The sequence below is a fragment of the Primulina tabacum genome, chromosome 6, assembly GCF_025594145.1.
Source record: "Primulina tabacum isolate GXHZ01 chromosome 6, ASM2559414v2, whole genome shotgun sequence".
NCBI classification, from domain to species: Eukaryota; Viridiplantae; Streptophyta; class Magnoliopsida; order Lamiales; family Gesneriaceae; genus Primulina; species Primulina tabacum.
In genome coordinates this window covers 4,247,985-4,265,488 of record NC_134555.1, presented here as the reverse complement: position 1 = coordinate 4,265,488, position 17,504 = coordinate 4,247,985, and the positions used below count along the sequence as shown (strand labels likewise).

General features: G+C 32.6%; 2 protein-coding genes across 2 annotated transcripts; one reads left to right on the top strand and one right to left on the bottom strand.

The window, feature by feature from the left end:
• The first annotated feature begins 13,550 nt into the window (after positions 1-13,550).
• On the top strand, positions 13,551-14,512 carry LOC142548862 (large ribosomal subunit protein uL10c-like). Its single transcript, XM_075657468.1, has one exon. The coding sequence runs from the start codon at positions 13,660-13,662 to the stop codon at positions 14,368-14,370; it is 711 nt and encodes a 236-aa protein (XP_075513583.1). The 5' UTR covers positions 13,551-13,659; the 3' UTR covers positions 14,371-14,512.
• A 264-nt stretch (positions 14,513-14,776) lies between these two features.
• Positions 14,777-16,773, bottom strand: LOC142548861 (dirigent protein 24-like). Its single transcript, XM_075657467.1, has one exon. It carries the CDS (start codon positions 16,600-16,602, stop codon positions 15,505-15,507), a length of 1,098 nt encoding a protein of 365 aa, XP_075513582.1. The 5' UTR covers positions 16,603-16,773; the 3' UTR covers positions 14,777-15,504.
• Positions 16,774-17,504: the final 731 nt, after the last annotated feature.

Below are 17,504 nucleotides of genomic sequence, written 5' to 3'. Positions count from 1 at the left end.
CCAACTTTGAATGCTTATACAACAATGTTGTCATACCATGGTCCTACGTTTTCAGCCCAATCAAATATATATATATATACAATGTTGTCATACCATGGTCCTACGTTTTCAGCCCAATCAAATATATATATATATATATATAGTTTTGATATCATGTACACCTACCATGCACACCTTTGTGTACACCGATGATGTGTCATTCACCCATTAAATGTGATTAAATACAGAAAAATTGCGCATCCGATGGGCGAGTGACACCTCATCGATGCTCACAAAGATGTGCACGGTAGGTATGCAGGATATCAAAATATAATATATATATATATATTATCAATGAAAATCCATATAAAAAAGATCTTTATAATAATATTACAAGGTCTTATTTGTACTTACAAAAAAAAAAATCTTAAATTTCTTACTGTTACTTCTTTGAACTTGCGTTGTGGCCCTTGTGCCATCCATCTAAATTTAGAGATAGCTTGTATTCTATTTGATAGGATTATTAAAAAAAACTATAGCCACCATTCAGGAACTCGAACTTCATTCTAAATTGGAGATATTGATAACATATGATACAGAAAAAATCATCTTATCTTCGTATTTTTTTAAAAATCACGAACGTTGTTTATGTGATGACTTAATGTGTATCTATAATCTCACAATACAACACATTTATATTATATGACGAATGATTCGAGATCATTTTGACATCTCTATGCACGTAAGTGCAAAAAATCATGTAAAATTTATCAAGTAGTTGAACATTAGTTTGTGTTTGTTTTTCGTTTAAGGTGTGACCAATTGATAGGGAACCTTAAATCGTGAGCACGTGCAAACCTCGATGCCCCTTCCATATATCAGAGAATACCCACGGATCATCTTTCCTCATAAATTTTATTATTCCTACGTATTCGAGTTGTGGGACAACTTGGGTTCTCGTCTTTTCTTTTGTTTTCTTGCCATTTGTGTTTGTATATAAATATATAATTTTGATATGTTATTGTTCACAAATTATACACATTTTTTGTGACCACTAATAGAGTGACACTCATTTATTGAATATTGCGAAGTATATAAAACTTGTACATCCACAACTGAGGATCACCTCAATGATGGACACAGAGATGAACGACATAGCAAAATTATATATGTTAGAATTTAAAATTTTAATATCCAAAACAGTTTTCCCATTATGCTCATTAATAAATGGAAAACTATTTATAATTATGGCAAAAACTTGTGTGAGACGGTCTCACTGTTCGTATTTTGTGAAACAGATCTCTTATCTGAGTCATCCATGAAAAATATCACTTTTTATGCTAAGAGTATAACTTTTTATTGTGAATATCGGTAGGGTTGACTCGTCTCACAGATAAAGATTCGTGAGATCGTCTCACAAGAGATCTACTCTATAATTACAGTTGATGCTTGTATAAATATTATCATTATTGGATGATAAAAGTTATTTCTTTACAATTCTAGTGAATACTTGTAAAAGAATATATGGTTCATTTATGCCTATTAAGCCAAAGATGCACAAACACACAGTGTTGAGTGACCAACCGTCCATTATTGTATGTTGACTTGTCAATTTCATTTGCATATTTATTGGCCATAAATGAATGAATGAATGCGCAACTCAGGAAGAAATTGCACATTAATCCTTTTCAATCCTCATACTAAAAATTTCAGTTAAAAAAAAGATACTTTTCTTAATTTATTTAAGTAGATTTAATTGTATTTTTTTTAAAAATAAGTAAGTCTTAAGTCCACGCTCAATTTTTGTCGTAACGTGGATATTATTTGTACTCTAATAAATAAATAATAATAATGCAATCTGCCTATTTTACTTTTCAAATTATCAAATGTACCTACACCAATTAATAGGGACACCAAACCTACGAAGCCCCAAATTTGTGGTCAAGCAAGTTGCATGTACACGATTAAAAAAACTTATTTAGATCGAATTGATTAATTTTAAAAGCTGAATGTTAATCTTTTTTTTTTTTCATATTAATCAATGAGCAAGTCTCTTGTGAGACGGTCGCATAAATCTTTATCTGTGAGACGGGTCAAGTTTACTGATATTCATAATAAAAAGTAATACTCTTAGCAAAAAAAGTACTTTTTTTCCATAGATAACTCAAATAAGAGCTCCGTCTCAGAAAATACGACCCATGAGACCGTCTCACACAAATTTTTGCCTTAATCAATCTACCGAATAAATTGAAAATCCCAAATCTATATCACATGTTGTGAATCATTCGTCCATGTTTTTTTTTATATAATTCAATTTTTAAAACAAGATATATTTTTGTCAAATTAATGAGATTTATCTTATTTGAGATCTAACACCTAATAATCAACTCTTTGTGGGTCAATTCTATAAAATTCGAGCTACCCAACCATTCAGCCAAACCTCGATTGTCAGATTTGCAAATGTCCTTACACTATAATCGAATCATCCGAGAAAAACGTAACACATGATATAAAAAAAGTAAGTATATTGTGAGACGATATCACGAATCTTTATCTGTGAGACAGATCAATCCTACTGATATTCACAATAAAAAGTCATACTCTTAACATAAAAAGTATTACTTTTTCATGGATGACCCAAATAAGATATCCGTTTCACAAAATACGATGTGTGAGACCGTCTCACATAAATTTTTGCTTATAAAAAATAACACATTATATATATATATATATATATATTGAAAAGTAAAAAGTAAAAATCTCAAACTCTCAAAATTTACCAAATTACACACTTTATAATATTTTTCTCTCTACTCAATTGTGAATTTCTTCACAAATGAGAGATCTATTTATAGAAAATCTTTACAAATAATCCAAAAATAAAATACATCATTACCTACATCATCACACATTAATTTTCAATATTTACAACTCTTATTTTCAACATTCAAATATTCAATACACACATTTTAAATATTATTTTTCAACATTTAATATATTATTTTCAACACTCCCCTTGTGATGATGATCATGATACGAATATGTCTTCATTACGTGTTTTTGTACTTCCTCGTTAAAAACCTTACTAGGAAAAACCCATTGGGATAAAATCCATAGTAAGGGAAAAAGAGTGCAGTCACGTAAGCTCCCCCTCATGTTGACACGAACAATTCTTCACAAATTTCGTAGATTGCGCATCCCAATATTATATATGTGCTTTCTGAATATTGACGTAGGAAGTGCCTTTGTGAAGAGATCTGATGAGTTTTCACTTGATTGAATGTGACGAACATCAATACATTTATTCTTCTCTAGCTCTTTGGTGAATGCGAAGAACTTAGGAGAAATATGTTTAGTTCTGTCGCTTTTTATGTATCTCTCTTTCATTTGAGCAACACATGCAGCATTATCTTCATATAGTATCACAGGCTTCTCGTCGAATGATAATCCGCATGAGATTTGGATATGTTGGGTTATTGATTTTAATAACACACATTCACGGCTTGCTTCATGTAGTGCAATAATCTCGGCATGATTTGATGAAGTTGTTACGAGCGTTTGTTTCTGTGAACGCCAAGAAATTGCAGTGCCTTCACGAGTAAATACATATCCAGTTTGGGAACGTGCCTTGTGTGGATCAGATAAGTATCCAGCATCGGCATAACCAATTATACTTGGATTAGCATCTTTTAAATACAAAAGTCTCAAGTCTGTCGTTCCTCGTAGATAACGGAATATATGTTTAATTCCGTTCCAGTGTCTCTTTGTTGGATATGTGCTAAATCTTGCCAACAAATTTACGGCAAAAGATATATCAGGCCTTGTACAATTTGTAAGATATATAAGGACACCGACAACACTTAGATATGGTACTTCTGGACCAAGAATATCTTCATCATCTTCACATGGACGGAATGGATCCTTTTCTATGTTTAATGATCTAACAACCATTGGAGTACTTAAAGGATTTAATTTATCTATATTAAAATGTTTAAGGATCTTTTCTGTATAATTTGTCTGGTGAACAAACATTCCACATTCTTTTTGTTCAATTTGTAAACCCAGACAATACTTGGTTTTTCCAAGATCCTTCATTTCAAATTCTTCCTTCAAGTATGACACAACTTCTTGAATTTCCTTATTTGTTCCAATGATGTTTAAATCATCAACATATACAGCAATAATTACGCATCCGGATGTTGTTTTCTTAATGAAAACACAAGGGCATATTGAATTATTTACATATCACTTTTTCATCAAGTGATCACTTAGCCGATTATACCACATTCGGACGGATTGCTTTAACCCATATAACGATCTTTGTAATTTCACATAATAACATTCTCTGGGTTTTGAACTTTGTGCTTCAGGGATCTTAAATCCTTCATTGATTTTCATATATATATTACTATCAAGTGATCCATATAAGTAAGCTGTAACAATATCAATAAGACGCATTTCTAAATTTTCAGATACCGCCAAGCTAATCAAATACCGAAACGTAATTGCATCCATCACGGGAGAATACGTTTCTTCATAATCAATTCCAGACCTTTGACAAAAACCTTGTGCAACAAGTCGAGCTTTATATCTTACTATTTCATTTTTCTCATTTCGCTTTCGAATAAAAACCCATTTGTATCCAACAGGTTTTACACCTTCAGGTGTAAGGACTATAGGTCCAAAAACATTACGTTTATTTAACGAATCCAATTCAACCTGGATGACTTCTTTCCATTTTATCCAATCATGCCGATTTTTACATTCACCAAAAGATTTTGGTTCATAATCTTCATTATCATTTATGATGTCGATTGACACATTATAAAAAAATATATCATCAATTTCTTCTATATCTTTTCGGTTCCATATTTTTCCAGTATTAATATAATTGATAGAGATTTCATGATTCTCGTCAGTTTGTGGTTCTGACAGAACATTTTCATCATCATGTGTTTCTTCAGGAACACCATTCTCTATTTTGTGATCATCAAGTGTTTCTTCAGGAACATCATTCTTTATTTTGTGATCATCGTGTTTCTCTATGAATTTTCTTTTTCGAGGATTTTTATCCTTGGAACCGACTGGCCTTCCACGCTTCAGGCGTTTAATGACATCATGAGTATTTTCAATTTGTTTCTTCGGAATTTCAATTCGAGCAGGGGCATTTGCAGCATGTATATATGATTTAGTTACTCCTTTTGTGTCGGCAAATGCATCTGATATTTGATTTGCTATTCTTTGCAAGTGCACAATTTGTTGTACATCCTTTTCACATTGTTTTGTTCTTGGATCTAGATGTAACAATGATGATACATACCATGTAATTTCCTTTTCGTTATGTTTTTGTTTTCCCCCTAACATTGGGAAGATTTCCTCGTTAAAATGACAATCAGCAAAACGTGCTGTGAACACGTCGCCTGTCTGAGGTTCAAGATATCGAATGATTGATGGACTATCATAACCGATATAAATTCCAACCTTTCTTTGAGGTCCCATTTTCTTTCGTTGCGGTGGTGCAATAGGCACATACACCATACATCCAAAAATTCTCAGATGAGAAATGTTTGGTTCTTTACCAAATGCAAGCTGCAATGGGGAGTATTTATGATATGCACTTGATCTGATGCGAATTAATGAAGCAGCATGTAAAATTGCATGTCCCCATATAGAAATAGGGAGCTTTGTTTTCATAATCATTGGTCTAACAATCATTTGCAGACGTTTAATCAATGATTCAGCCAATCCATTCTGTGTATGTACATGAGCAACAGGATGCTCGACAATGATTCCCATAGACATACAATAATCATTGAAAGTCTGGGAAGTAAATTCACCAGCATTATCAAGTCTAATTTTCTTGATTTTATAATCGGGAAATTGATTCCTCAATTTTATTATTTGAGCAAGTAATATTGCAAATGCAACATTTCGAGTTGACAATAAACATACATGTGACCATCTGCTGGAGGCATCAATTAATACCATAAAGTATCTGAATGGTCCACATGGTGGATGGATTGGTCCACAAATATCACCCTGAATACGTTCAAGAAACATTGGTGATTCAGTTTGGATTTTGGCTGGCGATGGTCTTATAATAAGTTTCCCAAGAGAACATGCTTTACATTGAAACTTATTATTCTGAAAGATCTTCTGGTCTTTCAGTGGATGACCATGTGTATTTTCTATAATGCTTCGCATCATTGTTGAACCAGGATGTCCTAATCGATCATGCCAATTGGTTAATATTGAAGAATTATCTACTACCATGTTTGATTCAATGAGACTTATATGTGTATAATGCAATCCAGTAGGGAGCATTGATAATTTTTCAATCACATATTTCTTTCCTGATTTATATGTGATAAGACACATATATTTCTCATTCCCTTCATTCATTGTTTGAGTATCATACCCATGAGAATATATATCATTAAAACTCAACAAATTTTTTTTCGATTGTGGTGAATATAAAGCATCATTGATCAAAAATTGTGTACCATTAGGTAACAAAAATTGTGCTTTACCACATCCTTCAATCAAGTCTACAGGACCTGATATTGTATTCACCGTTGTTTTTGTTGGTTTTAGTTCCAAGAAATATCTTTTATCTCGGATGATAGTGTGCGTTGTACCACTATCGGGTATGCAAACTTAAGCTTTGCTCATAGCATTTTCCATATTTGAACTTCAAAAAAAATATGCAATGAAATAAGATTACTGACAATACACATATCATAATTGTACAATAAAACATTATTATATGAATACATGAAAAATAAATTATTGTACATTTATATTCTACCATTATATTGTTCATTCTCAAAGAAATCATTGAGAAAATCAGTAGCATCAATATTGTTCATTTCTATCCCACCAACATATTGATCATTTCCATAGAAATCATTCATAAAATCAGCAGCATCAAAATGAGTTGAATCACTCAAACGGTCACTGCGTTCAGTGAAGTTGGTCTCTTTTTTTTTCCCCTTATCGATTCTTTATAGAGCTTGCAAAGGTGCTCAGGGGCTCGACAAATACGAGACCAATGTCCTGGAGTGCCGCATCTGAAACAAGAACTTTCAAATCTTTTCGAGTGATTTTCATTAACACTCATGTTCTCATGATGCTTTTTCTGTGGGTGGTTCGTGACGCCCTTTTGAGATGAGTTATAAAAATAACTATCTCTATTGTTTTCAAAACCATGGCCTCGACCACGACCATGGCCAATTCCACGTCCATGACCACGACCACGTCCTCGACCTCGACCTCGACCAAAACCTTGTCTTTGAATTTGATTTTGGTTTCCAGGTTTAAATTCATTTTTACTCACAGCATTTATTTCTGGAAATGTTGTTGATCCAGTGGGTCGGGACTGATGATTTCTCATTAATAGCTCATTGTTTTTTTCCGCCACAAGAAGACAGGCGATGAGTTCAGAATATCTCGCAAATCCACTGCACTCTATATTGTTGCTGTAAAGTTATATTTGATGCGTGAAACGTGGAAAATGTTTTTTCAAGCATTTTCGATTCTGTAACCTCATGTCCACAAAATTTTAGCTGCGAGATTATTCGATACATCGCTGAATTATAATCACCGACTTTCTTAAAATCTTGGAATCTTAACATATTCCATTCATCACGGGCGGTCGGAAGTATAACTTCCCTTATATGTTCAAATCTTTCTTTCAATCCTTTCCACAGAGCCATGGGATCTTTTTCGATGAGATATTCACATTTTAAACCTTCATCGAGATGTCGACGCAAAAATATTATAGCTTTTGCTTTTTCTTGTGATGAAGATATACCATTTTCTTTAATGGTCTCGCTTAGACCCAATGACTCAAGATGCATTTCTACATCGAGAGTCCATGACATATAATTTTTTCCCGTGATGTCGAGCGCAACAAATTCGAGCTTTGTCAAATTTGACATGGTGTTACTAAAAAATTACGATGCATTTTATTAGTTAATGAATATTGCAATATAAAGTAATGGATAAACAACAATTACAAGCATTTGTAAAAATAAAGAAAACACACGAGGAGGATATTCTCCGATAAATAAAAGACTCGTGAGTATAATAACCAAAATAATTAAAAATAACCTTGAGAAAGTCATCTTCTTTTTTCTTCGAAAAACTTGATGAAGAATAATTTTTAGAGAATAGAAGAAATTTGGAGTGATTGAAATAGTTTGTGAGATCATATTTATAGGGCAAAAACTAGCCGTTTTGTTACCGTTTATGACCGTTGGTGTACAAAAAAATAAATGTATGTATTTGTATAATTTTATGGTAATAATATGGTGTATATAATATTAGTCATGTTTAAATAATTATGTATATCATATCACATTATTATAATGATGTGTCATAAGTTATTTTGTTTAAAAATCTTATAGGCTTTTATACTTGTCGTATCCCTTACCAGGAGTGTGGGATGTCGTCTTAACATCCTCCCAGGATTTATAACAAGTTTTTGAAAAATTTATTTTTATTATTTCTAATAATAACATTATATTATATATTAAATATATACACAATAAATAAATAACAGTAAAATAAATATTATTACTTTTGTTACATTTTTCTTCTGTTTGGAGCTTGGAAAAATATGGAGGACTTTTAGAGTTTCGTGCTGATAACGTGTTGTGAAAAGTAAAAATTTATGGTAAAAAGTAAAAATCTCAAACTTTCAAAATTTACCAAACTACACACTTTATAATATTTTTCTCTTTACTCAATTGTGAATTTCTTCACAAATGAGAGATCTATTTATAGGAAATCTTTACAAATAATCCAAAAATAAAATACATAATTACCTACATCATCACACATTAATTTTCAATATTTACAACTCTTATTTTCAACATTCAAATATTCAATACACACATTTTAAATATTATTTTTCAACATTTAATATATTATTTTCAACAATATATATATATATATTAACAATGATAATCTAAGACCACCAAAAATCAAGTGGACAATAATAAAAAAATAAAAAAAAAAGATAAAATGAGCGAAGAAAAGAAAACCTTGATGGAGACAGAGGAGATGTCCTATCAAAGACACCAAACCATGGACAAAACAGCCAATCAAATCATATCTCCCAAAAAAGGAAAATCAAAAGGTTGTGGGCGAATCTGGGCCGTCCAAATGTTTGCATTGATTCGACCCTCGCCCGAAAAGGGCCAGCTGTGGAGGAATTGATAATTGAGGAGATAAGAGCATTTCTTTATTTTTTAATAAGTTTTGGGAGACGATTTTATGTAATTTTTTTGTCTGAAATAAATTGATTTTATTTATATTTATGATAATAAATAATATTTTCACACAAAAAAATAATATTTTTATTGGATAATTTAAATAAGATATTTGTCTCAAAATTTTGACTTATGGAATCGTCTCATAAAATTTTTATGTTCTCTTTTAGAAGTTAAAAATCACAATCCTATGTTCAGCAACAAAATAACGATAATTATTACAAGCGATGAATGATATTGTTTTTTTTAAGTATTTGTAATTTTCGATTAAATAAAAAACTTGGTAATATATTAAATGATTATAAAGACAATTTTTTTTATTAAAAAACATGTTATTGAAATAGAAAATATTATTAAAAAAATGTGTTCCTTCTCCCCTAATATTTTTTTAAAAAAAGAAAAAAAATTGCTGCCTACATTCACAAGGTATAGACTTATAGTCCCTTTTATACGTACTTTCGAATTGGGTTTGGAGACGGTCTCATGGGTCGTATTTTGTGAGACAGATCTCTTATTTGAGTCATCCATGAAAAATTATTATTTTTATTGTGAATATCGGTAGGATTGACTCGTCTCATAGATAAAAATTCGTGAGACCGTCTCACAAGATACCTACTATTTGACTAAATAATAATTTGGAATGAAATTTAATACGATATCAAATCCAATACCGGAAAATAGTTAGAAATATATATTGAAATTATAGAAAGGAACAAAAAAAATCATTTAATTTGGGTTAAAATGGATTTTGGTAGTCTAAAAATAGATCTTAGTGCAATCGCTTGCGCTATTTTTCCCAATTTCAATCATTTTTTTACGTGAGTATTAACATTACGTCATTTTTAATTATGCATATTTTTAAAAATATTATTATATATAGTCTGTCGAGTTTTAATTCTTTTTTCGCCAGAGTCTGTCGTATTTTTAAGAAAATAATATTAAAAAAAATCACGATTGATATGCAAGTTTCATTCCAATAATTTATGTCTGCATCCACATTTATCACATAAACAATTTTCGATAGACTCCATTTAAAAGAGGACATAAAAGGAAAAAAACATCCTAGTTAAAAGAATAAAAATACAAATTCATCATTAATACGACTAAAATAAAAAAAAAATACAATATAGAAACTAAGAATATAACCATACTATTAACAATATTAAAAATGAAAAAAAATATATAAATTATTGGAATTTGCAAATTTATTTTTAACAAGATTTAAAATAGAAAAAAAAAATAAAAAAGTAATTTTCACAAATATGTAGCGTGATTGTATGTGCAATGAATATCCAGTTGGGTATCAACGTGGCAGTGCCCTCATGAAGATGCGGATAAGGTACTGTCGGCCGCTTCCTAGGTCGAGTGGTACCTTACCTTTTCACATCGTCTGAACCAATATTTTTATAAGCATACATATAAGATGTATCTAAACATCCGGTTATCGGCCGGATATGACCGGTTCTGACCAGTTTTCTGAGTGTTTCGGACCACACTAGTGACCAGTTCATGATCGAATCGTTCAGTTCCAAAAACACTGATCTGAACAATCAATTACCAGGTTCGAACATGCACCAATAAGCGCGTCTTACTTATGAGCCGACAGGGATGGTGTGTATCATAATAATTTTTATACGTTGTGGTACTTGAATGCCTGTAGTTGTAGAGTAAAAATTATATAAAAGTCTTTTTTGTTTGAGCATGTCTACAAGTTTAATTGATACGTATGTCTGAATTTACGATTATCGTCGATTAAAATATGTATATATTTACATCTACACAAATAAATAGAAAGTGTGGATAGCTATCCTATTTCTGAAATCATCTTTTTCCCTACATGGAATTTTTGAGTCTATTGATCGAACCACTCTATTGAGCTGATTGAGACTAATATTAGATGTATGAAGTAATATTCAACTAATACCAAATTAGGTAAGAAAATTAATTAATGGGATTGAAAGGGAAAGGGAAAGGGAAAGGGAAAAGGAAAAGGAAAGAGAGAAAAGCACGACATTTCTTAAAGTTGACACTGTAAACAACTCACACGAAATAGCCCCCTTGTGTTATTTAATGTTATCTACCGAGAATCTGATTTCCTGTCTTTGCAACAACAATATAATATATTCACACACACATAAAAAAATAAAAAATTGTGAGTTATATATTCTATTTGGATCATTTATAAAAAATAATTATTTTTTTTGTAAATATTGACAAAATTGACATCTATCGAATAAAGATCTGTGAGATCGTGTCATAATAGACGTATTAATGAATACGGCCATTCTATGTGATTATATTCACAAGACGAATCTTGAAATATGCTGTTTCAACTTTCAACTTGCCAATCGCTTAAGCATAATGTATAGAATCAATGGGCATTTAGACCTATATAAATGTTATTTGAAAAATAGGCATAATATCTTGGAATGTGCTTGCTCTTTCAAAGGATATGGTTTTAAAAGACATTAATTTCATAGGGAGAGTTTTCATATTGGCTTTTTTCTATGTTAGTGTTTGGGAAAACTCATAAACCGCAGAATTTATCATGCTGAATCATTAAGAATTTGACTGAAAAACTTAAGCGGAAGCGTACCTGAAGCCATATTTCTGAATTCTTTAGAACGTGCTTTGATCTTCCTGATCTACGCGCTCTTTCCTTAAAAGAATCCTTTAGTTTCTCTTCAAAACTATTTTCTTAATGGGGGAGATAATAGAGAACGTGATAACACGAGATCTGAGGATCATGACCCATATATAAATAATGTTTATTATCATCTTCTGATATTTCTGTTTTAGTCCATCATTAAAACAGAAATTATACTTATCTATCTACACATTAAATGCCCCACAACTTATTAGATACATTAAAGCCCAATAACCCGAAACCTTAGTTGATCACTTTATTTTGAACTTAACTTAATAGACAATAAACAACACATAATTATTCACATATAAACCCATATAAATAAAATTGATTCAACAGTTAGAACTTATCCATGCTTAGGAAATATAATGGATTGAGACAAGCCAAATGTTATATATATAACGAATTGGCTTTTTTACTATTCAAAGTGGGTTGAATTATTGAAAAGATTATATTTATTCATGATGTGCCTTGTATATTATTATTTTATTTTAAAAAATCAAAGAAAATAATAAATAATTAACAATGTTGAAAAGAAGATGAGAACCGAGGGTTTGCTTGTCGGCAGGGGTACGAGGTTGTAATGCTTTTGTCTCCGAAAACGGTGACGTGGTTTCGTCTGCTCCTTTCGTACAAAAAGTCTCCTCTTTTCTCTCCTTCCTTAATCCCAAAAATATCCTTCCTAGTACTTAGTAATTACCGCACGTGCTTACCCAGTTGGGCCGAGGGTGGTCCGTATTATAATTATTAAAAAAAAAACTAATTTATTTGATTTTATAGCATTTCATGAAAATATATTGTATACTATTTATCAATTATATAAATCTATTAATAATGGAAGTAGAAACTTTTGCTTGATCGTCGACGACGCGGATAGTCCAGTTCAAGCTGAAAGGTTTACAAGCCAACTCGACTCGAATGTTTTGCGATGAAATAAATAACATGGTATTATTATATTATAATCATAATTTCTATTATGATTTTAATTATATAATGTATATATTTCGGGAGAGATGAGGCGAAAGCCCAATACCAAATTGAGTCCTATCTATAGCCCAGATGCGGCCTAGCTCGTTTGATCCAAGTCCAAAGTCCTACTTGTAGAATTTTGTTTTTTTTTTTTATTTTTTTTATTATTTTTTTGTTTTTTAACGAAGTAATTCTATTAAAAGAAGTAAAAAAAGTTACAAATACAAGTATATTGGGCATCCTCGGGAGATGGGCATGCTCATTTCAAACTAGGCATGTTTGTTTTCAAGCTAAATCGAAGTTAAGAATTGCCACAACAACAAAAAAATAATTGTTAGAAAATAATATTGCTCGAACCGTGTTTTTGAAAAATAACCCTTCAAAAATATATTTGAGAGTACATTGTTTACGAAAAATTATTTTAGAAAATAATCTTGTTCAACTCGCGTTTTTGAAAAATAACACTTCAAAAGTGTATAGGAGAGTACGTTGTTTACGATAAATTATTTGAGAAAATAATCTTGTTCAACCCAAGTTTTTTTTTAAATAACTCTTAAAAAATATATTTGAAGTACATTGTTTACAATAAATTCTTTTAGTATAAAGTTGGTATTAAAATATTTCTCTTTTAAATATATTTTAAAATATTATATTTTTCAAATTTTTTTTTGAGTGAATAATTCTCTCACCCCAGCAATACCAAAACTAGCGACCAACAGATAAGGAGAAGGGACCAAGGCCAACCAACTGCTCCACTCTTCTGCTTCTACCATCCCGATCCTTTCGACAATGGAGGCTACCCTCTTCACCATCCCCTCCTCCAAACCACCGCCGCCTCTATACCTTTCCTCAGCCGACGCCTTTTCACTCAAATCCTACTTCAATAACCCTTTCCTAGCCTCCATCCACCGCACCAAATTCTCTTCCAAGCCTTCACCTTTACCCAGAATCCGAGCAGCCATCAGCCGCACCAAGAAGGAGGAAACGGTGGAAAAGGTCAAGGAAGAACTCCAAGACTGCTTCCTTGTTGCAGGCATTAGTTACAAGGGATTCACGGTCAAACAGTTCCAAGATTTCAGAAGCCAACTCCCCGAGACCTCCAAACTTTTGGTCGCCAAGAATACCCTTGTGCTTAAAGCCATAGAAGGCACAAAATGGGAGTCTCTGAAGCCGTGCATGAAGGGTATGAACGCTTGGCTTTTTGTGCACAGTGAAGAAATCCCGGCTGCGTTGAAGCCGTACAGGGCTTTTCAGAAGGAGAAAAAATTGGAAGAGAATGACTTTACGGGAGCCGTTTTTGAAGGGAAATACTATGGGCCTGAGGAGTTAAAGGTGTTGGAGAATTTGCCGACGAGGGCTGAAGTATATGCGCAGATTTTGGGTTCCTTGAAGGGTCCTGCTTCAGCTGTTGTGGGCACTATTCAGGCCCCGGCTAGGGATTTGATCATGGTGCTCAAGGCATACTGCAAGAAGTTGGAGGAGGAGAGTGCCGGCCAATAGTGTTTTTTTTTTTGTATTGGTGAGGCAATGTATGTAAGTTTTTCTTGTCAATTTGAGTATTTTGAACGCACTAAAATATATCACATTTTGTTTAATAATGACTGATCATTGAAATTAATAGCTGAAAAATATGTTCACCGAGCATGGTTTGTTCCTCCTTATTCTTTAATATCTTGCTTGACTCATGAAATCGAGTGCTTGTATGTACAAAGTTGTAGGGCATTTAATGTGAAAAGTGATGCAAATTTAGTGCAATGGTAGCTCTGATTCGAAGTATTGGAATCTTATCGATCATAGTCTTGTCTTTCTGTTTTTGCTTGATATTAGACAAGTTGCTAGCATAAGGTGATTTTCTTTAGCATTGTTTATACTTTTGTGTGATTATAAACTTTTCATTATGACTTCAGAGGCTTTTAGAGATCTGTGGGGAGAGTACTGTTGCAATTGTTTCGTTTTGCTCATATAACTATTACCAAGAACTTTGTAGCTTCAAAGGTAATTTTATGCTTTTCTTTGTTCATATGTGTGAAATTATTAAATACGGTTCTATGTGATTGTTGCATTGTTCAGTAGCAGAGTAGTATAGTGCTATTAATGTGTGAAATAATGTTGAATTTTGTGATACTAAATTTTTTTATTAAGCTCTCAAAAGTTGGAACTTAGAACGATGACACGATTACCATGGAGGCTTGCATAACAACTTTAGCAATGCATTAAATTTGTTTTGGAAGACTGAACTGTGTCATAATCTAAATATTTTGCAGTTGATTACATTGATTCAGTTAGCGGAACTTTCATTTTTAGAGTTTATTTTTAACATTTATTCTCATGCTTGCTGTTTGTGTTCCTAGGCATGAAGAGTGAGTTATCATACACTCAATAAAACATTGCATTCATGGATTTGCTTTGAAAGGCAAGCCAAATGTTAAAACATTTAGCATCAAAAATTGAGGATAAGAAACAACATATGTTCTTCAGTTTGTGTCTGAGAGTGAAGAGATATGTTGACAGTAGAAAGTAGATGAACAGAACATTATATTACATATAAATGCATTTCAATACATACAACCAAATTAAGGGATACATCAACGTAGAGATATTAACTTCTGAAATTGTGCAATTTTAAGAAATCCCCTATGGAGTAAGATAAACAGTGAAATGTGTAATTGTCTCGAGACCATCAGTGGTGTGCTGATCCTCATGTGGAAGAGTTTCGATAGTGGCATACCCTCTAGCATTTTCGTATATTCCAGTTCCTCCAATTACCACAATATGTGAAATTGGAGATGCTGTTCTGTGAACTCCGAAGAAACTAATGGTGTCATCAATTTCATGATCGTGGCCATGAAACATTGCTGTTAAGGCTAGTGTGTGGCTACTTCCATCAGAAGAACTTGCCAAGTAAAATCCTTGAGCTTTTCCAAGAACCACGGATCCCAGCTCATGCCCTTCTGTTAGCTCATTGTCAACCACTGTTACTGATCCAAACATGAGCTGTTGGAGGGTTACCCCTGCTGGCAGCTGTCCTGCCGTGACAAAGGCCTGGTTGTTTCCGCCATTCACGATGTTGTTGTTGCCGTTATTTTGGAGGAGAGTGTTGGTAGGGGAACCATTTAAACCAACGAGGGAAGGAAAGTTGTTGTTATTGATGACTCCATTGATGGTATTGAGGGGTACCCCGCCGTTGATGGGGAAGATTTGGTTGTTGGGCTTCGAAAATGGGAGGTTGTTGGTGTCAGAGTTGGCCACGATGCCAGTCACCACCCGGCCAGACGGGCTCGAACCACCAAGGATGTCGTGCATGAAAAAGGACAATGTAGGGTGGCCGGTTGTGGCAGCTCCACCAGTTAATCCAGTGGCTCCGCCAGGTGATGTGGTAGCAGGGGTGGTTACAGGTGATGCAGTACTGATTGGTGGCGTCTGAGTGTCCTGAGTCCCAGGAACGGGATCTATGACAGGAGCAGTAGGTTGTGCCTCGATAGAAGGATTTGGTGGCACAACGGTGGCGGGAGGGCTTGACTGAGTTGTGGTAGGCGCCACCACAGATGCCACGCCAGGGTTGTCAATCTCCGGTGGTGTAGCATCAGACGTAATGGGAGCGTCATCTGGGAGTGGAATTTGTGGGCTGACTTCATCAAGAATTCGTACAGAGTTCGCCATTGTAGTTACCAGCAGCAAGAAACACAAGATTGATTTGATTGTTTTGGATGAAAGTTTGAAAACTTGAACCATTTTGAATGTGTGGAAGCTAATGTTTTTCAGAATAATTTCTTGAGTGGATTTACACTGGATTTAAGTATGTATATATATAGTTGGGAAATAATTTGTATAATTAATCAAGTGGAGCTGATTGAATGGAGTTGGTGGATGAATACACTATAATTTGTTGATTAGTTGGGCTAAGTGGAGTCTCAATTGGGGAATTTTTGTATTAATGGTTTTGTCTAGTACATGCAAAATAAGACATATATTAAGATATTTATTTATCCTGGTGATTTCATCGTCTTTTCAAAATGATTGATTTTATATGAGTTGAATTCATTTCAAGATGATGTCTTTAATTCAATTTTATAATTTTTATTTAAAAAATTTATAAATATAGATAATTAAAATTTTAAAAGTTTATATTGTAATTTTAACAAATTACATTGAAATCTTTTAAACTGTATAACATCACAATAACTACGTTTAGATTGTTCTACCAGTTAAGACAATTATTGCACTCAATAAAATGTATTTTTTGAAAATGTAAATATGTCAATTTATAGAAGTATGGTCGGATTTTCAAAATATGGTCGTTGTTAATTTTTTTTAGATTTTTTTTCCAATTTTTGAATTTTTTGAATTTTTTATTTATTTTAAGAGACTTGGATTGATATTTGCTGTTGATATGGAATCCAAACAATTTTTTTTAATTTCATTTTTTAAACGATCAAAATGATCGTTGATCTTCAACAGCCAGATTTAATCCTGCTGTTTATTTTATATTATATACATATAATTTTGATATATTGAATGTTTACCATGCATATTATGTGAGTATTGATGAGATAACACCTACATATTAGATGTGATGAAATATAGAAAAATTGTACATCAAATAAGTGAGTGTCATATAATCGCTAACTATATAA